Genomic DNA, 23,404 nt, shown 5'->3' with positions numbered 1-23,404 from the left:
AGTAGTGGTGAGCAAATACAGAATGCTTCTGTATTGTTTAATGATTGAAAAAAGCAAGGGACAAATAATATTTTGTGATGTGACAATTATATGAAATTCACATTTTAATGTCTACAAATAAAGGTTTAATGGGACATAACCAAACTAATTTATTTACATACTGTTTATAGCTGATGGCAGAGATGAGCAGTCGTGACAGAGGCTGGATAGCCCACAAAGCATAAAATTTTTACCATCTAGCCCTTACAGAAAAAGTTAGTCAAGCCCTGGTGTAGGGCATGCGCTCTAGAGCCAGGCTGTCTAGATTTAAATCCTGCCTGCCTTTTTAAATGAGTGATTTTAGGTGAATTTCTCACTTGGTGCCTCAGTGTCCCCATCTTTAAAATGAGGATTGTAATACTAGCTGCCTTGTAGGGATGTTCAGAGGAAGAAATTAATATCTGTAAAGCACTGAGAAGAGTCCCTACAACAAACATTAGCTCATTATTGTTACATAATGATGCTAGAGCTTCTCCATCACTCTGAGATTGTAACTTCCCTTTTAACGTGATGATGAAAGCATCTTACAGGGTTACTGGGTGGATGAAACTCCACCCCTTTGTGTGCAGTTCCCAGCACGCCTCCTGTCACACAGATAGAGCCCTGTGTAAGGCTTTCCTGGTGTTTGTAGGCATTTGAAAAATATTTTTTTATGATTCCGTCAATTCATGGGCAAAAGCACCTGCTGGCACAATTGATTCTCCCTTGCCCCTGGCCAGGTGTAGAGCAGCCAGGATCCGTGCTGCCTTGCAGTAGAGCAGTCTAAGCCCTGCACCGATGGCTGTATTTCTGGAGCTTCCTGGGCCACATTTATGGCTCAGTGAAGGTAGAGTCTCAGGGCACCTAAAGACATGATGTGAAAGACCCTCCTATGGCTCCCAACCCCATTCTGGCTGCAAAAATGAAGTACAGGGAGAATGAATGAGGGTTTCCTGTATGTCATGCCTATTAGAATGGAACTATTTTTCTTTTTTTTTTAAGATTTTATTGGGGAGTTGGGGGGAGGGGAACAGCGTTGGGGAGTCGGGGAAGGGGACCGGACAAGTTTCTGTCCTTTTGTTCTTCAGTCTAGTTGTGGAGGACGTCGTTTCACTGGCCCACGTTGGTATTATCATTGCGCTCTTCCCAGATGAGGCAGTCGCTCGCCGGTCATTGGATAGCCGCTGGCGGCGGCTCACAGCAGATCACGCCGGCTGCTCACACTGGCTGCCCGCCACTCACGGTAGCTCACAGCAGCCACCTGCAGCAGGGGCTGCAGCCTACACCATTGCCGGTGACTCACGGCAGCCCAGCTCCAGGTTGAGCTGTTGTTCACCATCTTAGCTGTAGAGGGCAGTGTCACTGGCCCTCATATGTGGAATCCAAACAGGCGTCCCAAGCCAGCTCTTAACCAACGCGCCACTGGGCCAGCCCAGATGGAACTATTTTTGAAGGAATAAAAAATTATGCTAGATCATATTGATAGAATAGGCATTTTCTTACATTATATATAATCTGCTTTGGTTTTTATCTCTTGGGGGGAAGAATGAGGAGAAGATAAAAATTATTGCATCCCCTAGGGAAGAAATAATAAAATCTACTTAATTAAAAGCCCACATTAAAAATAAAATTACATGGAATGCTTTATTTCTCTTTATAATTCAAGTACAAGAGATATTTTAAATTGCTGAATCAATTCCTTTATGAAAAAAATATGACCTCCATGCCTTTCTTCGTTCTCACTTTCTCTCCGCCCACCTCTTCCTTCCTTTTTTCCTTCCTTTTTTTGCCCCCTTCCTTGTCCTCTGACAAGATGAAGAGAAAACATTTGATAAAAACTTAATACTCATTCATGGTAAAAATTGACAGCAAACTTAACATAGAAGGGAACTTTCTCTACTTCCATGCTGTCAACAAACATAATACTTAATGATGAAATCTTTATAATAATCGCTTCAGATTCAGGAATTAGATTAGTGTATCCACGATCTCCGCTTGTAATCAACAATATACAGGTGGTCCTAGCCAGTGCAATAAGACAAGAAAAACAAGCTATGCAGCTTGGAAAAGATGCAACTGTTATTCAGAAAATGCTGCCTACACAAAACACTCAATGCCTTTTTCTTTTTTCTTTCTTTTCTTTTTTTTCCTTTTTCTTTCTTTAAGCCTCTTTAGTGAGATGCCCTCCTGCCTCTGTCTTAAAATTGCATGGTATGGGTGGTTCTGCACTTGAAATAGAACACCGTGCTGCTGAGTTTAGCGCTGACCTTGCCCAGCTTGGTCTGGCAGCCGAGTTGTTGGACTAGGAAGCCTCTGCAGGTTGTATTCTGTCATCTCTCTGTAGAGCCGGAAAGCATCCTGGTGTTGCATTTGTTAGTTCTCAGTAGAGCTATTTAACTAGAATCTGGAAACATTTTCCCGGAGGGTTCTTTTTAGACAGCAGTAAAATGTAGCTGGAGACATACTGAGTAAATGGAAAAGAAAAATCAAATTAGGCCGTGAATTTTTTAATCTCTTATTCTTACTGAAGCCCTCAAGGAGAATGCCATAATTCATACTTTGCTCATTTGGGTCAGGCAGAAAGCCTCCTGCATAGAGCCAGCAACCTGGAAATGTTCTAGTTTTGACATTGCACCTGCCTGCTTTGCTGGATCATAGCACTAAATCACACAGCCATAGTTTCTGGTTCGATTGCTCGTTACTTGGGAATGTTGAATTGCCAGAGAACAGCCTGATGTTTACTTCCAAATGCTCAATGCCTTAGGAGAGGAGTTTTAATTACAGTCTCATGTGGCAGCACTGCACACAGCCTGCAGAGGGGCCAGCATGTGCAACACGCATATGTTTTGTAGCCTTGCAGAAAACACCCATCTGACTGGGTCATGTGAAATGGACAGCAAAGTCAGCAGAACTTTAGAAAAGATGACACAGCAGGTGGAACAGAGCTGAATCGTCCCCTGTCCTGCCACGTGTGCAGTGCTCCCTGTCTCTTTTTAAAGCAAGAGAACTCAGTTGGCATTTGCCCTTCAACCTCCCCTTTCTGATACAGACTCTCTGACCGGCAGCTTTAGCCATTAAAGAAACAGAGACCCAGGAATCTCCGGGCTCTGAGGTGCATGTAGGGCTATCGGAGACCAAGTCCTGCTCCCCCAGGAAATCTCCCTTCTCACTTGCTGCAATGCAGTCTGTGCCACCAAAGGTGGTGATATCACAGTGCTGGCGTTTCCATCCCAAGACAGGAACCGTTTAGAGAAATTCAGGGGATGCTCCAGAGCCTCTGTGTGTGTGCATGTGTGTGAGTGTGAGTGTGTGTGTGTGTGTGCATGTGTGTGTGTGTGCATGTGTGTGTGTGTGCGTGTGTGCATGTGTGTGAGTGTGAGTGTGTGTGTGCATGTGTGTGTGCATGTGTGTGTGTGTGTGCATGTGTGTGTGTGTGCATGTGTGTGTGTGCATGTGTGTGAGTGTGTGTGTGTGTGAGTGTGTGTGTGTGTGTATTCATTATGCCAGTGGAGCAGCTCTGATGTAAAAAATATTTTTAAAATCCTCTGCTGGGGACAGATGCTCAGGAACCAGGGACTGGACAGGGAGCGTCCTGAAGGGCACTGTCCCCTGGAAGCAGCAGGGCTATTGGACCTTTCTCTAAGGCGCTTCAGTAGTTATGATGCGATGTCTCTCGTGTTGAGAGAGTCATCTTTTCATGTTGGAACTGAGCCTTCCCAGTGTTTGGAGAGTTTCCCGCTGTCTGTTTAGCTCAGGAAGCCAAGAAGCTGGAGAGGTACCCGGCAGCCCAGATTCGTTCCTCGTCTTGGAAAAAAAGTATTTCACTGCTTCGAGAAATTATGAAGTTCCTCCTGGACACATTGTAGAATTGTTTTTGCACTTTTCTTTTAGTCTTTTAATTTTTCTATTTAAATGCCAGAAAGATTGTGTCTATTTGAAGGAAGGCTTCTGATTTCTGAGGCTGGCAAGGGCATAAAATGACATGAGGATGTCTCGGCAGAATTCCAAGCTCAGGCAAGATTTTCCCAAGACCCTACTATGTTTAAAACATCCTGCAGGGATGTCCTGGTGAATCTGAGGTTCTGGCTTAACCCTCGAAACTTGGAAAGAAAGCAATGGCTGAAAAAGAAAGATGAGCACCTTGAGGCTCCCTCTGGAAATGACTGAGGTTTGCCACAACATCTGGCACGTTTGGCTTTTTCCATCAAAATTTGGGGTCTTCATGTGCTGTCCAGCATCAACCGCAGATCAGATGGAGCTTGGGAAGACAAGGGTAACTGTTCTTTTTGTCTTTGTAAGACGTTTTTGTCTGTCATCTCTCTCTTTCAGCAAGTTGTCTTTATTTATGTAATTCTCATCTGCAATGACACTAGAATTGATAGACTTCCTTGCACTCATGAGCTTGGTTTGGGGTAACTGACAGATTTGCAAATGTTTTATGTGGAGGTGATTTTCAAAAATTGTGGCTTTACGTGATATAAAAACCAATGCTCATGGTAGGGTTTTCTCTTTGTACATTTTCTTTTGCTGTCTGGTTGTTCTAAGTATCAATCTGTACATTTCAAGTATACTGAGGATACAAATATGCTTTCTTAAGAGCCCAGTAATAGAATAAATTATTAAAAATTTTTTTTTAATTTAGTTAAATAAAAAAATTTTTTAATTTAGTTAAATAAAAAATTTTTTTTAATTAAAAAAATTTTAAAAAACAAAGATTCTTTGTGGTTTAGAAAAGCCATTGCATGAAAGAAATTTGGAGAGTGGCTTCAGGCAAGGTGGGGAAAAGGCTTTTAAAAAGATGTAACCAGAAGCATCAAAAGATAGCTGCCTGACAAGGTCATCGGATGGGAAACCTGAGGCAGCTTTTCTCTACAGGAAGGGTTGAGGGGAATGATTTTGCTGAATGGAAGTTTCCTAATTAAAAGCTGGCCGATATTGGGAGTGAGGGGTAATGAGCAGGTATGGCCGGCCCGTTTGCTGTCTGCTCAGATGCTGCTTCTGTTGACATCCCCCTGCCATTTCTTCTTCCCTGGCTCCTCAGCCAGGTCATCTCCACAGAGCGGGACTGAGACAGGGCACTCTTTACCCTCCACAGACCTGTGTGCAGCCAGCAGCTCATGGAGTGGGACACAACTGTAGGGTGGGGTTGTGTTGTCTTCGTAATTGACCTTGACATGTTCCTTTGCATTTTCTTTTAACCCTACAGGAGCCTAGTAATAAACGGGTGAAACCCCTTTCCAGAGTCACGTCACTAGCAAACCTCATCCCTCCTGTGAAGGCCACGCCGTTGAAGCGCTTCAGCCAAACCCTGCAGGTAAGAAGGAGATGCTGGGCTCATGTTTGCAGAAAACGTCTTATGCAGGAGGGGACATTCCTGTTTTACCCAGAACCTGCCCTCCTTTCAGATTGGCCCAAATCAAGGTTTATTTCTACAGAAGGGAACAAGGGAGGGGACTGCAAGGAAGAACGAGGTGTTTTCAAGTTATAAACGGGGATAGGGCAGAGGCCTCTGAGAGGTAACTTGAGGAGTCATCTCTGTCGGGTCTTTCCTCACAATTATATTTCCGAGCCGTGTGCCCTATCCAGATGCTTTCCTCACACTTTTTGTTCTAAAATATCTATGGGCCGCCTAAGGAGACCACACGACATGAGCCGGTGGGCAAGAGAGCCTCGTGGCTTAGATTGGGGTCTGTAAATTATAGCACATGGAAAAAAAGTCAGCCTGCCTCCTGTCTTCTTATGGCCCATGAGCTAGGAATGGTTTTTACTTTTTTAAATGGCTGGTGGCTGGGGGGAAAGCAAAAGCGGAATGATATTTCACAACATGTGAAAATTATATGAAATTCAAATTGCGGTGTCCATAAATAGAGTTTTGTTAGAACACAGGCATGCCCACCTGTGTGTGTGTTGTCTACGGCTGCATTTGCACTATTGTTGTGGCAGAGTCAAGTAGTTGTGACAGAGACCATATTGCCCACAAGGCCAAACATATTTACTACCTGGCCCTTTACAGAAAATGTTTACTGACCCCTTGCTTAGAACAAGGGCCCTGGAGGGAAAGAGTCTCAATTCTGACCTTGCCTGTATCACTCAAAAACGTTGTCACTTTGGGCCGATGACCTCACATCTCTAAGCATGGCTTTTATTCCTCATGGGGAAACTGGGGGTGATGCCACCAGCTCCTTTATAGAAGCATTGTAAAGATTTGCAAAATAGTGCATTTAAAAGGCTTAGTATATTGCCTTGGCCCTTTGTTAGCAATCTAATTCACTAATTAGTTAGCTAAGTAGTAACTAAATAGTAGATAATATCTACTGTAATAATCCTTCGGTTAACAAGTGGTTGTATTTGTTCTAATTCATAAACTCCTGATAAAGTTTATTTTTTAAAGTGAAAATTGAAATTTGTCCAAGGCCTTGTACGTAATTTGATAATCATAAAAATCCCCTTGTAGACTGAGGCCCACCAAAGTCATGCTGTGGAAAGGCTCACCTTGTTTACTGAGAAGTCTTGAGTCTGCCATTTCTCACTTGTCCTGAATACTTTTCTTCGTGGTATTTTTATCTTGACTTTGTGAGTCATTAAGAAAATTGTGGACTGAAACCCAAGGCCTGTCCCATGCTATGACAATCTATGACTTGAGAACTATTTGAGTGCCCCTCATCCCCTCCTGTCGTTGCTTCCACGCCATTCAGCCAATGTGCCGTGATTCCGCGTAGCCCAAGCATTTCTCTCCATTTCCTGTAGACGCCACTCCTCTCCATTGCTTATCCCCCATCCTGCCCATTCCTCTGTTAACTCTGCTAACAGTTTCTCCTGAATGAATATATCAGCGTGTAATTAGCTATAGGTATGGCTCTGTTTCTCCTGGTGCATGGGCCTCTGAGCCTCTGGGTATCCCCTTTATCCCCTTTCTAGGAAAACAGAGAAGGAAAAAAATAAGGGAATCTGGGGGAACCAGATGAAGGGCTTTGAAGCTAGTGGAGAAAAATGTTTACCTTCTCTCCCCTGGGACCAGTCCCTCAGCCTTCTGGCCAAGTGCATTCACAGGCTTCCCCTGGAAGATTCATCACCTCCCCAGTCCTGCACATCTGCTCTTTCATGAGTTCTGCTTTTCAAAAATTCTTTAGCCTGTCTGTTGCTATTGCACCCTTTCCTTTCCATCCCAGTGGCTGTGGCTCAAGTTCATTCACTCTGTAGTACTTACCTGCTTGATTACAAGACCTCCGTGTTGCCAGCCATGTCTTCCCGTTGTCTTTCCTAGGACAGTCCACCCTCTGCCCCAGGAAGGGCCTCACTTATCTCACAAGGATTGAGTGAGCCCTCATCACGCACCTGGCTCTACTTCTGCCCTAATATTGCTCACATTCTAGATAGAGTTGCCTTCTGACAATTTCATGGCCACATCTGGCCCTCAAATTGTGTTTTATTTGGCTGCACAGTATTTTGACCTAATGTTTAAAACTCAAAACAGTCCATGTAATAATCTGGACTTCTGACTTCTCTTGAGGAATTGGAAGGCCTGGTGGTGCGTCACATGGCAGTAATGAGCTGGACCTGAGCAGCCAGCCAACTGTCACCTACAAATGTCCCTCTCCCAGTTGTTGTCTTTAACACCTGGCCCTTCCACTCATTTTCATTATCTTGCCTAGCTTGTAGACTGTGTTTGTGCTCCTGGGTCTACGGAGAACACTGTCTCTGCCTCCTACCACAGCATAGCCCTGATTGCATGTGTTGCTTTAAGATCCTCCATTGTCATACCTTCAATGTCTTTCCTTTGGCTTCTCAGGCAACTTTTATTTCTCTTCCCCTGTTTCTGCCCTGTACACACCCAAATAGGGAACACTGAAGGAAATATTTGATCACCTTGAAAATTTGTGCTGACCTAGAGAACTGGGACAGAAAGAAATCAAGGCATGTCTGAAATCCAACAAACTGACGCCAAGCAAGGATGAGAAAGCCAGACCCGAGTAAGGGATCTGACATGTGGAAATTGGTTTCTAAAACTTCAAAGTTTTTTGGTAGCAAAATAATTTTTTATTTATTCTTTTCAAATATCATGATAGTTAAGCCCAGTCTCCATTTATGGACAGAAACAATCTGGCAGAAGCAAAACAGTGATTCATGATGGTTATGTCCATAGAAACAGAGAGAACTTGAGCAATGTGCTTAGGATGTGAATGTGTCCTTGGGGAGGTAAGCCAATAGAAATATGCCCCTGAGGTTGTATGCAGAGTTAGACAGCCAAGTTTGCAAGGTGATCTGCAAACCATAATGACATCTTGTCCCCTAAATATTTTTGTCAATCATCTTGGTGCATGCAGTGCACATTCTGCAGCATTATTTCCAGTCCTAGCATCTCAATAATATTCTCATGACTTTATTGCTTCCCTGACCAGCTACAATGATATAGGATGCTAATGCAGACTGAGCAGGGAGAATGAGGTTAAAAGAGAGGCCTCCAAGGGGTTCTCAGTAGGCCAACTTCACATTCTTTCCCATTTTGCCTGCGGTGGTGCCCATTCTAAAAGGAGAGGAACAGAGAGCAAGAAGTGTAGGGGCTACCCCAAACCTCTCAGCAGTCATTCATTTCTTACTCATATGTGTATACTGCCATTACCTTTTATACTTCCAAAAACAAATCAAGGTTGTGACTGAGCAGCTTGGTTTTCTGCCATAGTACCCCCCTTGTCCTTGGCTCCTGGTATCCTAGAGTTATATATATATATATATATATATATATATATATATATACACACACACACACACCCCTTTGGTTATCCAGTTACATATCTCAGGTTGGGCTCCTTTTATTATAGAAGAGATGCCTTAGGCCCAAACACCCAAACATGATGATTTAATCAATAGTGAAACACTTAGCAGTCCTTCTTCCGGCTCCTCAGGAGACCATAGATTAGCCCAGGAGGATATCATGAGAGCATGGGGCTAGCAGCCACTTCCAAAAGGTTAAAAATCCAGTCACAAATGGAGTGGTCCTTGCAGCAGCAGTTCAGCAAGACACTGTCGGACTTGTTCTCTCTTGCCTCCCCTGTGCCCCATATGGACTGGGGGCTTGGGCCTCAGCACAAAGGCAGCAGTTGTGGAAGTCAGAAAGGGACAGCCGACTGCACGGCGCTCTGTCTGCTTCTGACCAGGGAGGTTAGCTCTGCTAGTCGATGGAGCACAGATGTCTGGATCCCGCTGGGTCTATAAATCCCCTCGCTGGCCTGCCCAGGAGGAAAACGCAGCCCAGCTCTGAGAGGGGCCTGCATGTGCCCCTCCCGTGTAGTAAGGAAGCCAAGCTTGCCTTCGCCCAGTCGACCAGCCACCTCCCCATCACAGCTGTGTGCACCTGGTGGACTCGTTTGAGTCCAGTGAGTGCTGTTGACTGTGGTGTTCATTACATTGTGATGGACGCTGCCTTCTCTTTGAACATGAACTTTATTTCTTTTCTATTATAAAAGTATATGTTCATTATGGCAAAATACAAAAAAAGGAGAAAGGGAAAAGAATGCATATACCTTCCACTTCAAAAAAACTCCTGTTAATATTTTAATAATTTCCTTCCAGTGTTATTCTAAGTATAACTACATAATGTGCACATTCTCTGCCTAACTTGAGGTTGCTCATAGTCTATCCAGCCTCATCTTTGTAATCTGCTCATTTGGGATGAATCACAGGGACTGTGGATAATCAGTTTCTCTTGCGTCTCTATTGATCTTGGTCTCACATATTTTCAAGCTATGCAGTTAGGTATATAGAGGTTCCTCTTCATCATGGTTACAGCCTCTTGGGGAAATTGCTCCTGAATTAAAGTAAAATAATTCTGTTTATTTCTTTTAATGCTTTTGGCCTTAAGTTTTCTTTTCTTTTTTTTTTTTACTTTGCCTGGTGTGTTTTGTTCCATCTCTTTTATTTTCATCCTCCCTTTTTCATTTAGCTGGATGAAAATTTTGTTGTGGCTTAAGGGAAATATTGTATCACAGGTATTCTTGGAAAATATGATCTTAATAGATGGAGTATATATTAAAAAAAATCACAATTTTTTGGAATTTTTACGTAATCAGTCTCCTATTAATGGATATTTAAGCTGTGAATATTTTTATATCATTAAATAACTGTGTTGAATGACTTTTGAAGGCATTTTTTCTTTTTTTGAAAAGTACCTTTCATTGTGCTTTCTTTTCCAGTTATATAACATCATAAAAAAAGAGAAAAAATACAGAGAAGCACAGAAAAGGAAGTAAAAGTCACTTGTAATCCCATCTCCCCATCACCAAAAAACTTCTGTTAACATTTTGGCATATACTTAGGCAGTCTTTTCTTTTACTATATACCTGCATGTGTATTTTTAAAAACAAAATCATAATCATACTGTATGTACTGTTTTTTAACTTGCTTTTGTCTTAATAGTATAAAATAACCTTACAGTATCAGAATATATTTTTATGTCATTAAATATTTTTCACAGACCTGATTCTTAGTGAGTATTATATAGTGTATCATCAAAAGGATATACCAGTTTATTTAGTCATTCTTCCATTGTTGAACATTTAAGTTGTTTCCATGTTTCCAGCATTATAAATGACACTGCTTTAAACATCCTTATCACAAATCTTATGCGTGGGTATATGTGTTTCTTTCTTTAGATTATGTTCCTAGAAGTAGAATTCTGGTCAAAGGATGTGAACACTAATGCTATTGCTAGAGATAGCCCTCTATTCTTGATGTGTATCTGTCCTGGACAGAATTGCTTCTCTGTGTTCTCACATCCTAACTCTAGACTCATAGTCACATTTCTCCCTCTCTTGACATAATTTTCCCCTCTGCTGTGACATCTTCACAAGATGGCTCTTCCCAGGGGCCTCTTAACTTTTCCATGCAGGCTGAGTTTGTCTCTTATTTGTCTTTCTATCTGTAGTGCCTAACACTACACATAACTTAAGATATGCTCAGGAATTGGTAGTTACCATTATTATCCCTTTTCTTACTAGAAAAGGTAGCCGTTGCTCTTCCTAGGGGCTCTCCAGTAGCTGGCAGTAGGTGCCACCTAGTAATGTTATATAACTGGGCTATGTCACAGTAGAAAAATGAGTCCCCTCCCCAACTCCAATTCCCTCAGGGAGGATTGTTGTGGCTAACAGGGGCTTCTGGTTAACCAGAAGTCTCAATTGCTCCATTTCCTGGCCCTTAGATCTGCAAATTATTTCATGTAACCTAGATGTGACAGAAAATGTGATATATTAGTAATCTCCATTAATAGTCCTTATATCTGTTGTATTATTTATTCTGCTGTAGACTTGTTGGGCAGGTAGTCAGTATGAAAAAAGAGACAGTACCTGCTCTTGAGAAGGGTAGAATCTACTTTGTAAAAGTTGTCTATGATATATTAGCAAGTGGAAAAAAAAAGGAAATTCAAAACCATTGTATCCCAATTAATAATACATACCTATAATAGTATATGTATAGGAAAAAAACAGAAACATTATCAAATTCTTAAGAGTGGTTGTCTCTCAGAAATACAATTATAAGAGACTTTTACAATTCTTTTGTTTTATGTCTTGTGTTCTTTTTGCCATATTACATAAGAATTACAAATCAGTAGAGAATGAATAAACAAGCTGAGACTATTGACTTTTATTTTTTACATTATATATTTCTATCATGCTTCAATTTAAAAAATAATTCTATATTATTACCTTTGCAGCCATATAAAAACGTATAAGATTTGAAAATCTTATGTGATATACTAGAGAGAGGGAGGTTAGTAATGGCCTGGGGGAAAGGACGTGAAGGAAGAAGGGTGGAAGGATTTGTGTTGGGCCTGGAATGGCTCAGAGATGATGAAGATGAAGGGGAGAGAGGGCATTTCAGATTTGAGGAAGGATGCCATGTAGATATGAGAAATAAGTAGGAAGAGTCCCCAATTATATTTGCTTAATTTCCATGTGCTGAAAACCATTATTTTCTTTTCCAGGGACCTCAAACGCAGTCATACACTTTCTGTAACTGACAAAAGTCTTTCTTTGGACCTAAGTTATTTAGCAGATATGGAAACAAGCTTGGGGAGAGAGAGAGGGAGAGGGAGAGGGAGAGAGGGAGAAAGGGAGAGGGAGAGAGGGAGAGAGGGAGAGAGAGAGAGAGAGAGAGAGTGTTGGAGGAAGCAACCACAAACCATACTGCCTTGTGGTCTGGAAGGTAAGAGTATAACTGAGAAGTGACCTGTATTCCATGTCAATAGGAACTCCTGACTTTCTGCTGAGCTTGACTACTCTTGGAATAATAGTTAGACCATTGTTAATAGTTGACTACTATAATTTAAAGCTTGTCATGGTTTATTTAGTAGTAACAACTTCCATTAGTGGAGTGTTTACAATGAGCCAGGTTCCATGTAAAGTATTTTATGTTCATGGCTTCATTTCACCTCCACCATAACAATGCAACGTAGGATTTATCACCACTTAATAGGGGACCAACCTGAAGGTTGAAAATGTGCCCAAAGTCACAGAGCCGGTAAGTGCAGGAGCTGGGACTCTATAGTGTTTTTCACAGTTCCGCTCTTGCAGTAGGCTTTCGCAGAAAGTCAGCTTGGTCATAATAAAGCCTGCAGTTTGCCAGGATCTAAAAATGATGGCCAGACTTTTGATCTGGGGCACCCACCTCACTGCTGATCCACACTCTCGGTTTGCCTGTGTGGCGGGAGAGTCATCCTTGCCATTTCAGCTCATGGAATAGTTCACCATTAACATTATCACTCAAAAACCATTTTATGGTGCCCGACGAAGAGGCTGGGCTGCTAACCTGAGCCTCTGCAAGGCTTCCTAATTTTTTACTTGCACTAAAAGCAAGTTGCACAGTATTTTCCCCTCACCTGAACCAAATATTTTCTTTAGCTTTTCATTCGTTCTACTCGGACACTCTCCCAACTACAGAAAGATTTCTCCTTGCACTAGGTCTATATTTATTGATTGTGATTTGATCAGATGCATTTTTTACCATGTTTTTAGTATGTATTAATCTAAACCAGATTCTATATATATGATTTTATGTTTATGGCATCACTTCGAACTTGATGTTCACCGTCTTGCACATTTGTCTACTGGTTTTGGTTTTTCTTGGTTAATATCTCTTCGTTATGGAAAATAAATGTAGAGAAGTATGAACATGGAAATAAAAATCACAGTCTCACCATTGGGGTAACAGCTATTAACATTTTGTATTTAAGTAGGGATCTTCCTTCTCTTACTTAACTCTACATGTGAGACCTTTCCATTATCATTAAGCTTTTCTCAAAAAAAAATGTTTTTAACAACTCTATAATGTTCCATTTTATGGTTACACTGTAATTTATTTAATCCCTATTGTTGGCCATTTTAGGCTGTTTCCAGAGCTTTTGCTTTTATAAACTCTGTGCTGCTGAGGGGTTTTCTCCTCCGGTAAGTCACCCTAATGGAGGTCCCTCAAGGAGCTGCTGGTCCAGGTAGCTCAGAGATGCATCTGCTATTTGCTAATGAATGAAACATAAATAAATAAGCACTAATGATGGCAGTGCAGTCAGTGGTATAACAACAATGATAGGTATGATTCATTTCCCACTGACCACATTCCAGGCACTTGGCTAAACCCTTGACATACTTTTTTTATCTAATCCTTACTATAACTTTGTGAGGTGCTTATTACTATGCCCCTTTTACAGATAAAGAAACTGAGACCCAAGAGATTAACTTTCCCTCTGTCCCTTAGCTATTGAGTTGACTTGAAGCCCTGTCTGTTTTATTCCAAAGCCTATGTTCTTAGCTCAAATCCATGTTTTATAGTAAAAAAATCTGGACTCAGTTCCTATTTTAACACTTACCTTGTACCAGTAGCTTAATCCTCTGGTACTGGGATTTTTTCATGTATTAAAAGGTGGCAAAATACTAGAATCTCTGCCCAGTGCCTCTCCCAGGATTATCCTGAGGGTCAAATGTGATGGAGGCCACACAGCTGGGCCTCCCATTTAAGTTAATTGCTCTAATCAAGCCTTATAGAAGAGACTCCTCCAGGATGCTTTTGGAGAACATTTTCTGATCCCAGCCATAACCACTGTACTTTACAGTTTAACCCATTGTAGTAGCAACATAGAAATATGTTTCCCTCTCGTAGCCCCACCCTAACTTCCAGTCCATTTAATATTAAACCATCTGCTACAAAACAGCAATGGTTAAGTATAGGGAGTTTCCCTGGCTTGAACTCTTTTTTAGAGCACGTTATCTTTGGCTGTAGAGACTGTGTTTTTTTGGAAAAGGCTGAGGGAGCACCCTGCTGAACAGGCAGCATTAACAAACCAAATCTGTTCCATCATGCCTCACCTGCTGGGTTTACATTTCCTCTGACACGTGTAAAGGGCCCCTTTTTCCCACCTAACAGACAGTTCCCTTTGCGCGTGCAGCACCTTTTCCACATACCTCGCTCAGTCGTAAACATGAGCACCCCTTTCCTAAACCTGCATTATCTTTGCCTGTTATGGCCATTGTTATTTTAGCTGCCAGTCATTAGGAGCTTTGGGTTTCTGACGCATGTGCTATGTCAGATTCCCTCATGGAAACTCTGGCTTGTCCTTCAACATTTTTCGTTCCAGACCCAGCATCCCCACACTCTGGGAGAATCTATGTATATGTTTCTGTTTTGTACGCAGTCCCTCCCAGGGCTGGGTCCCTCTGTTTCTCACCCCAGGGTTCAGACATTCAGTAATATCTGGAGATGTCTGGGTTGTCACAACTGGGGTGGGGGCACTACTGGCATCTGGTAGGTAGAGGTAAGGATGCTGCAAAACACCCCGCAATGCACAGGACAGCCCCTCACAGCAAAGAATTTCCTGGTCCACAATGTTAGTGGTGGCAAGGTTGAGAATCCCTGCCATTGACTGAGAAGTAGCCTGAAACTCATCTATTTGGGCACACACACGCACCACACTTGAATCTTACCCTAGGGGAAGGAGGGTGGGTTATTGATTAAAAATGAGGAGGGGGGAAGACTGAAATAGACCCAACCTGGATGTTCTTCTGAGTTCACCGTTGTCTTGGGTTTGAATTCTGCAGCACCATTCATTAGCTACATGACCTTGAGCAAAGTGCCACCCTCTCTGAGCCTCAAGTTTCCCCATCTGTAAAATGGGTAGGAATCCTTACCTCTTGGATTCCCAAAGCTCCTCTCACCGTGGCCAGCACATAAGCATGCCATTCATTCATTAAGCAAAATTGTTGAGGTCCTACTCTGTGTCAGTTGCTGATGAACAGAACAGAAATCTTTGCCTTCAAGGTGCTTACCTTCTATTGGGAGGAAACAGACATGTCAGAAACAAATGGTAAATGATATCGTATGGCACATGGTGAAATTAGAGACAAATAGCATGGAGGGAATGGGCAGTGGCAGGGACACTGAAAGGAACGTGGCCGTTTTCTCCCAAGAGGCATCCTCTTCTTAGGGCTTTTTTCTCCTAGCAATAGTCACATGTTCCTCCCCTAGTTCCAATCCTCTCATCTAATTCTGCCCAGTTGTATTAATGACCGATAGGGTATAGGTTGTGGGGTGTGGTCCGTGCCATTGTGAACACCTGCCCATAGCATGGGCCTGGCTAGCTGTGAGCTGTCCCCAGGGCCAGCCAGCTGCTGACCACATACCTAACCAGTGTTCTTTATTTCTTCTTTGGGATTTTTATCCTTTCTAAGTCAAGTTTAAAAAAGGCAAAATGTTTTAATCTAGCCTAAATAAAGGTGTAAACCTGAAGTTTGACTGGTCAGCGAGCCAACCACTCAGTTGTTATTTCTACAACTGAGCAATGCATTCCCTCTCCTTAACTAGACTTTAACTCCTAGAAGGCTGGGTCCCATCTCATGGAAACCTGCCCACAATGTATGGTTGGCTTGTAGACAGCAGATTGGGCCCCATAGTAGAAATAGCTGAGGTTTTGGATCCAAATAGATCTGGGTTTGAATCCTGCCTGGGCAAGTGCCTTAGCCTCCCTGAGCCATAGCTTCCTCATCATAAAGTAGGAATAAACTCCCACCTTTCAGGATGGTTGTGACGATCTCAGAGAACTCATCGGGAGTGCTAAGCATGGGCAGGCACATAATGGCCTTTGTGACATACCTGGTGATCTTCATCCCCATTCGTTCCCCCTTGGTACCTGAGCCCAGCAATCACTAAGAGAACACAGAATGAGGAATTCTGAGCAATTGACCTCACATCTCTTTTTTTTCCCCCAAACTGCAACAGAAGAAAATTTCTAACTTTCCGGGAAATTTTTCAATAAATACAGTAATACCTTGGTTTGTGAGCATAATTTGTTCCGGAAACAAACTACTCATATTGTAAGACATTGCTCGTTTACCACGTTAAAATGTATTAGAAATGTTTGCTCGTCTTGCGGAACACTCACAAACCACATTACTCGCAATCCAAGGTTTTACTATACATAAAACTATGTTCAATCTCACACTCAAAACAGGAAACTGAAATTAAGGTATAATTGTTTTCCCTATCAGGTTGATAATAATATCCATTGATGAGAGTGTGGGAAAAGCATACTATCACATACCTTTCTGAGGACAGACCATTAGAAGGTCAGTTTGGCAGTGCATAGCAAACATCAAAATGTTAATGCTTCTTAGACCAAGGAATTCTACTCAAGGAATTTGCCTTATAGAAATACCAGCACAAATACATGAAGGATGTTCACTGAGGCCTTTTTTGTAGTAGTCAGACACTGGGAACAATTTGAATGTCCACCAGTTGGAGGTTGATTGAATCTATGTGGTCCATCCAGACCATGGGATTCTAACTCTGCAGCCATTAAAAAGGGTGAGTGACTTTGGGTGATGGAAATGTTTTGGAAAGAGATAAGGGTGGTGGTTGCACAGCATTGTGAATGTGCAAAGGCCACTGAATTGTTCTCTTTAAAAATGGTTAATTTTATGTTATTGAATTACACCTCAATAAAGTTTTTTGTTTTTAAAGAGTGAGTCTTATATACTAACATGGAGAGACATATTGCTGAATGAAAAGAGAAAGAATTGTTTTCTGTGAATGTTAGTAAATGCATACAAAAGGCTTGGAAAGATCTAGAACAAACTTACTAGCAGTTACTTCCGGGAGGTGGACTTGAGAAAATGAGGGATTTGTACTTAATTTTATATACTTTTGTAGTGTATGAAAATGTTAAATTAACATAAATTACTTTCAAACTGGTGGTAGGGAGAGGGGAGTGTGGAGCTGGTCAAGGGCTGAAACTAACAGCTGGGGCTGTTGGTTCTCTCAAGTGAAAGTGGAAAATATGTTTCATTTTGAATCTTCTTTTTGGTGTTTTCCTCTCTTTCTGAGCTTTAACTCCTGCCCTGGCTGGCAACCAAACCACTCACTGAGATGAGTGAGTTATTTGATGACTCACTTAGCTTGTTTTGACCTTTCCGTGCCTGTAGCTAATTGATTCTGAGTACTGGGGATCTGCAAGCATTAGTCTGGTCACTGTTTATAAGGGTCTATTTTCAGGAGATCACAGGGATTTGTGAGGTACCATTAGTGAACTGCGTATTTGGAGCAAGTGCTTTCTTGACCAGCACAGGGCTGACCCAACAATCATGAGCTCATTAATGAGCCCAGGAGCTCAGGGAGGCCCGTGCCAGCCTGAGAGGCTGTGTTGGTACTTGCAAACAGAGCTAGCTTCCTGCTTCCAGAAGTTTGTGGTAATACCCAGAAGCCCCTTGGAAGTTTCTTTTCACATTTTTTCATTATACAGTTTTCTTGAATTACAAAAATGTGTATACTTAGGATCAAATTACCTATAATGTCAGGCAGAAACAGTAGAATTTTGTGGCGTTCCCTTTATATCTTTGTTCATGTGCATTTTTTTTACAGTTATAAGCAGTGTTCATATACAGATTTTAATCCTGATTTTATTTTAACATGTATAGAAGGGATTTTTAGCAATTAAAATTACCTCAAAACTATTTTAATGGCTAGATAATAGTCCATCAAGATGAATTAAGACTGATTTAACCATGCCTGAAGGTTGAAAAGTTCTCTTAAAATTTACTTTCTTAAATTTTATTGTTGAATCTCAAAATATTTGGAAGCTGCCTTACAGTGCCTTAGTGATGACAGCTCATATGTCACATGCAAAATCAGTTTCTGCCCTCACAAAGTATATAGTTCAGAGCAGATGACCACTAAGTATGATAAACTGTGATTGTCACTATATCAGAGATATGTCCAAATTGCTCTGTTCCCCTGGTAAAGGCTTCCTAGAGGAGGTGTTTGAGTTATATCCTAAGGACAGTTAGGAGTTAGCAAACTAGGAAATGAAAGAAAAGCATTCTGGGAAGAGAAGACAGCTCAAGCACAGTGGGGTGGCAAAGCATGATGCATTTAGGGAATAGCAGATAGCCTGGTAGGGCTAGAGAATAGAGGAATCATGGATGAGTGGCAGGAGGTGATCATATATATATCTATATATATATATATATATATATATATATATATATATATGATATATATAGACTGTGGTCAGATTAAAGATAACTTCTGAACCAAACTGAGGAGTTGGAGCTTCACACTGAAGGCCACAGACACATGGCAACAGTCACGGCAGTGAGCACTTGCTAAATAAGAACGTGGTTTTTCAGCGCAGCAATACCTCATTGCCAAGTTTGCCTCATTTGGCAAAGTTTCCAATAAATGTGTTGAAATCGTCTAGGCTGAAGGCTAAATATGATGCACTCAGCTTTCTTCTTAATCATTTGTATTTGTCAAGAGAAAGTACTATGGTAGCATGTTTCAGCCACAAGGATGGACTTTGGGTGGTTAGATACCCCTCCCCCCCAGAGTCTACCAGCGCTTCTTTGGAAAGTAAGAAAACTCAGGGATAGGTCTCATTTGCTGCCAAGATGGTGTTTAGTATGTATATTAGTTGGTACTTTTCAAGTTGAAAGAACCTCAACTGAGATGAATGTCAACAGAAAGGGGAATGCATTAGCCCCTTTAATAAGAGTGGCTCTTCCTGGATTCCAGCACAGTGGGATCCAGGGGCTCAAACAATGTTGGTAAAGCTTTCTTCCTCCTTCCCTCCATCAGCCTTTCTCTCCATCCATCACTGTGCATCTCTTTATTCTCCCCTGTAACAGACAGACTTTTCATTGTGACCAGAGTTGCTGCAAGAAACTCTTCCTGTGTTATCTTTTGAGCTCCAAAGGAATAAAGACTCTTCCGTGCTTTCTCCCATGAATCATGTAACAAATTTCAGGGAATCTGGTGTACCTTCCTGCACCAAGATGGAGGAGTACTCTGATTGTTAAGGTCTGGGGGAGCCCACTCAAACTATATGAGATGGGATACGCAAGGATAGTGGGATTCTGTTCCTAGCAGGAAGAGGAGACAGGAATAAGGCCAGATTTTTTTTTTTAAAGGATATCTGCTGTTAACTGTTGTTCTTTTGAAGAGTGGGGATGTCCACGGGAAAAACATAGAGCCCATCTCTGGTCTGAGAGCTGCGTTTGTGCATGTTCTTGTGCTGTATCCACGTCTCACAGCAGGGATACTCCCAGCACGTGTGTGAAAGCGGCCCCGTGCCCAGTTTCCTTAGCACGTAGGCTCAAGACAATAACCCCTTTTTCCCAAAGGCCTCGTGGCATGGTTCTCTCTTTCTTGTGAATGTCTGATTTATGTTTAGACAGGCACAGGAAGCTGCTCAAACTCTCCACCCAGTCCTGCTGCTGCCCCCATGACAGTTTGTTTTTATCTCATTGTTTAAGCGCTCCATTAGCTTCCGAAACGAGAGCCGTCCAGACATCCTTGCTCCACGACCCTGGTCCAGAAATGCTGCCCCCTCGAGCACCAAGCGAAGAGACAGCAAGCTGTGGAGCGAAACCTTCGATGTGTGTGTCAATCAGATGCTTACATCCAAGGAAATCAAACGTCAGGAGGTAGGTTCAGGACGTCTGGATTCGGCGGTGTGTCTAGAACCAGGCGCACTGTGGGTGAGAGCCAAGCCGGGGTCCACACTGCAGTCTCCAAAGCAACCCTCCATTGCATTTGTAGGAGGACAAACGGGAACGTCAGACCTTTTAAGGAACTGAGAAACCAGCATCCAGCTGGGTGGGTGTGCGCCCCGCTTTAAAAAGAAACTGATGTGAGCATCTGAATTTACAAGGCAGATGAATCGAAAGTGTCTGTTTAGGATTCTGGAGTTCGCAAAAATAAGCACTTTAGTTATATTTTGATAGCAACTTCTAGGATATTTAAAAATATTCAGTTATGAAACTTTGATTCAGTTTGGTGGAAAACATTTCTAGGAAATGCAGTTTAATTTCATTCTCTGTGCATTTTCTATATTAATAGCCCTAAATGGCTATGATAGTGTTACCCTTTAGAGAGAGCTTGCCAGGGGCCAGGCTGTGCTAAACATTTCAAATGTGTACCATCTAATGAAACCCTTGGAATATCTACTTTTGTGGAGAACTTGACATTGGAAAAAGAAGTACTTGAACACCTTCTAGGTTTTGACTCAGCAATTCTTTTCTAGGAATCTTGCTGCTAGGCGCACTTATACACAGATGAAAAGATGCCTGTGCAAGGTTGTTCATCACAGTAATGTTTATAATAGTGCTAGAAAGAGCCTAAACATCTCTTACCAGGGACTAGTTAAATAATGAATGTCCATACATGGAATACTATGTAGCTGTAGAAACACAAAAAGCGCTGATATATATGTATGGCTAAGTGGATAAAGCAAAACACAAAATAGGGTATACAGTATGCTACCATTTATGTAAAAGAGGAATGAAAAATGAATGTGTGTGTGTGTGTGTGTGTGTGTGTGTGTGTATGTATGTATGTCTAGAAGGACACACAAGAAACTGCTAACATTGTTGCCTTCTGGGAGGGAAACGAGTAATTGGAAGAAGGAGGTGAGAGGGAAAATTTTTATCATGTACCTATTTGTGCACTATGAATGTTGAACCATGTCAACGTATTATCTATTAAAAAATGAATAAATAAAGCATTCAAAAATAATATGTGCAGTGAAAAAATCTTATGAGGAAATACTGCAAAATCTTAACAATAGTTAACAATATAGTATTAAGGGTAATTACAATTTTTTTCTCTTTCTACTTTTCTGTGTTTTCCCAAGTGTTAATAGTGTGAATATATAACTTGTACAATCTGATGAAGGAACGAAGGAAGGAAGGAAGGAAAGAAGGACTGATTCTGCAGATGAGATTATTAAGGCACAGTGAGCACAGGTTCCCTACCTAGAAAGTTCCAGAGCCAGGATTTGAACCCAGGTTCTGCCTACTTCAAAGCCCATGATCTTCACGGTGACACTGTGTTGGCCCACCACAGATACCTGACTATAGCATATCCCAGGATGGAGTTCTGTCATTTTCCTTTCTTGGGGGCCACATTTGGCCAGTCAGACAATCAGGCCTATGTATGTATGTGAGCTCTAGTAAAATAGATGTATGGGGAACTCTGAGCAAGGCCTAAGTAAAGGCTCGTTAATTGTATTGTGCCAATCCATTTCCTGGTTTTGATTCTATAGTTATTTGATTCTACAGTTATGTAAGATGCCACCATTGGGGGAAGCTGAGTAATCGGTGCATAGGACCTCTCTGCCATTATTTTTGAAACTTCTCATGTGAGTCTATAATTATAAAAGGTTAAACAAAATAGAGTATCAGGAGGGCATGGTGTGGAGCCTTCACTGAGCCCTGGGAGGTGTCATCATGCACTGGCCTCCCGTGAGTATTCTGCCTCCACCAACCCCAAATGGAAGGTGTTCTGCAAGCCTACTCACTTCTTCCCTTTAGTCGGAAAGAAATGTAGTAGTTTCTGAGCTATCACCACAAACATGTAGTTCTTTAATAATGTAATGTTTGCCAACAGTTTAGACTCCCAGAGGAGAATGAAAGAGTGTTCTGCACATCATAGCTCTTACATTATGATGACTTAATAGAGCCACATTAGAAATGGTCCCTTTACACACTCTTGCACATAGCTGGCTCCTATAATTTTATTTACTGTACCGTGTAGGGCTGAGAAGTAATTTAGAATGAATTAACTTCACTAGACATTTAGAGTGTGATAAAATATTGGATTCTTCTTACAATTCCAGCCTCAGGACAAGTGGCAGATAGGAATAAAGCTTTCTGTTGAGATTCACCCTCTGTTGAGTAAAAGAAAGACAAATTGTGATGGCCCAGTTAGTAATACTGCCGTGTCTGTCACTGAGAACAGACCCTGAACTGTTTTATTATGCTTGCCACTCATACCAGAGACTCGACTCCATGGCTCAAACTAATTATTTTACCTAAAATAGTTCCCTGTTATTTGGCTGCATCAAAATGCTGTAACATGAAAGATGACTTGTTTGATTGGAAACGTATATGGAACCTCTTTATCCCTCTAACCGATAAGCACATTAGACAAAAGTTTTGCAAAATCTTTACTTGGTAGGTTTTAGCCACTAGTTGCATTTGCCACAGGTTCATTGAACTTTCTAAGAATCCTTTAAAAATACTTAAGCAACAAGTAGATTTGGAGCTTTGAGTGCTACACCCAACACTGTTCGAACTTGATCTCAGAAATGAAGGAAGAGTTCAGTTGGATGCATTTTATCTTTTCTTGCAGGCGATCTTTGAGCTTTCCCAAGGAGAGGAAGACTTGATAGAGGACCTGAAATTGGCAAAAAAGGTAAATTTAAGTCATTCGAGTCACCTCACATTGTTTTCTTCTGAGTAATTTCAGTTCTAAGATTGTGCTTTATGAGCCCTCTTTTTATGGCTAAGACAGCTCATTGAAAATTGAGAAGAACCTGCACAAACCAAGCAGTGGGGGAAATGGCTCCAACCAAGAAGGCTCTCTGGACCCTTGGCAGCTGTCCATTGCATGTCTGTAATGCAACCTCAAAGAATACTTGCATTTAATCAGAAAGTGTTCCATTGAACTAGAAGTTTCAAGTGCCTTGGCCTCCTTATCCACAGGAGAGAATGTGTGGAAGGTCTGATATTAGAACTGTGTCTTAGAAATAAAGTCATTTGAATCTCTTAATAAGTGGGTAAAGTGGTTAAGTGAGGCAATTACATTCTATCACATAAGTTAGGGTGTTTGACATGGAAATTTGTTTTTAATCACATTGTGTGTGGGAAGGGGAAGGAAACCCATGCCTTGTAGTCTGTATAGTCTTGACTACAAAACTTCCCCCAAAACCTTTCCATTCCAGTGACTCCTGTGGAGGCTAAAATCTAGACTCCTTCATCTGATAGTCACAGCCTCCTCAAAGAATCACAAGGTTGGAAAGATGCATCTCTTCAAGTGTCCTTAATCCAACTTTATGCTAATATGAAGCCCC

At 41.6% G+C, this 23,404-nt stretch overlaps 1 protein-coding gene across 10 annotated transcripts in view; it reads left to right on the top strand.

The window, feature by feature from the left end:
* ARHGEF3 (Rho guanine nucleotide exchange factor 3) overlaps window positions 1-23,404 on the top strand; it is a 306,647-nt gene that overhangs the window by 265,582 nt on the left and 17,661 nt on the right. For 9 of the 10 annotated variants that reach the window (XM_019654352.1, XM_019654346.1, XM_019654345.1 and 6 more), the window contains 3 exons: window positions 5,225-5,332; window positions 19,806-19,976; window positions 22,684-22,746. In XM_019654352.1, coding sequence (XP_019509897.1) covers window positions 5,225-5,332; window positions 19,806-19,976; window positions 22,684-22,746 — 342 coding nt within the window. Of the gene's footprint in view, window positions 1-3,778; window positions 4,292-5,224; window positions 5,333-19,805; window positions 19,977-22,683; window positions 22,747-23,404 lie in introns of those variants that run through there. The other variant, XM_019654347.1, reaches the window with a different exon arrangement.

This window comes from Hipposideros armiger, unplaced genomic scaffold (genome assembly GCF_001890085.2).
Source record: "Hipposideros armiger isolate ML-2016 unplaced genomic scaffold, ASM189008v1 scaffold_220, whole genome shotgun sequence".
NCBI classification, from domain to species: Eukaryota; Metazoa; Chordata; class Mammalia; order Chiroptera; family Hipposideridae; genus Hipposideros; species Hipposideros armiger.
Note: the sequence above shows the minus strand (reverse complement) of the source record. Positions and strands in the feature narration are given on the sequence as shown.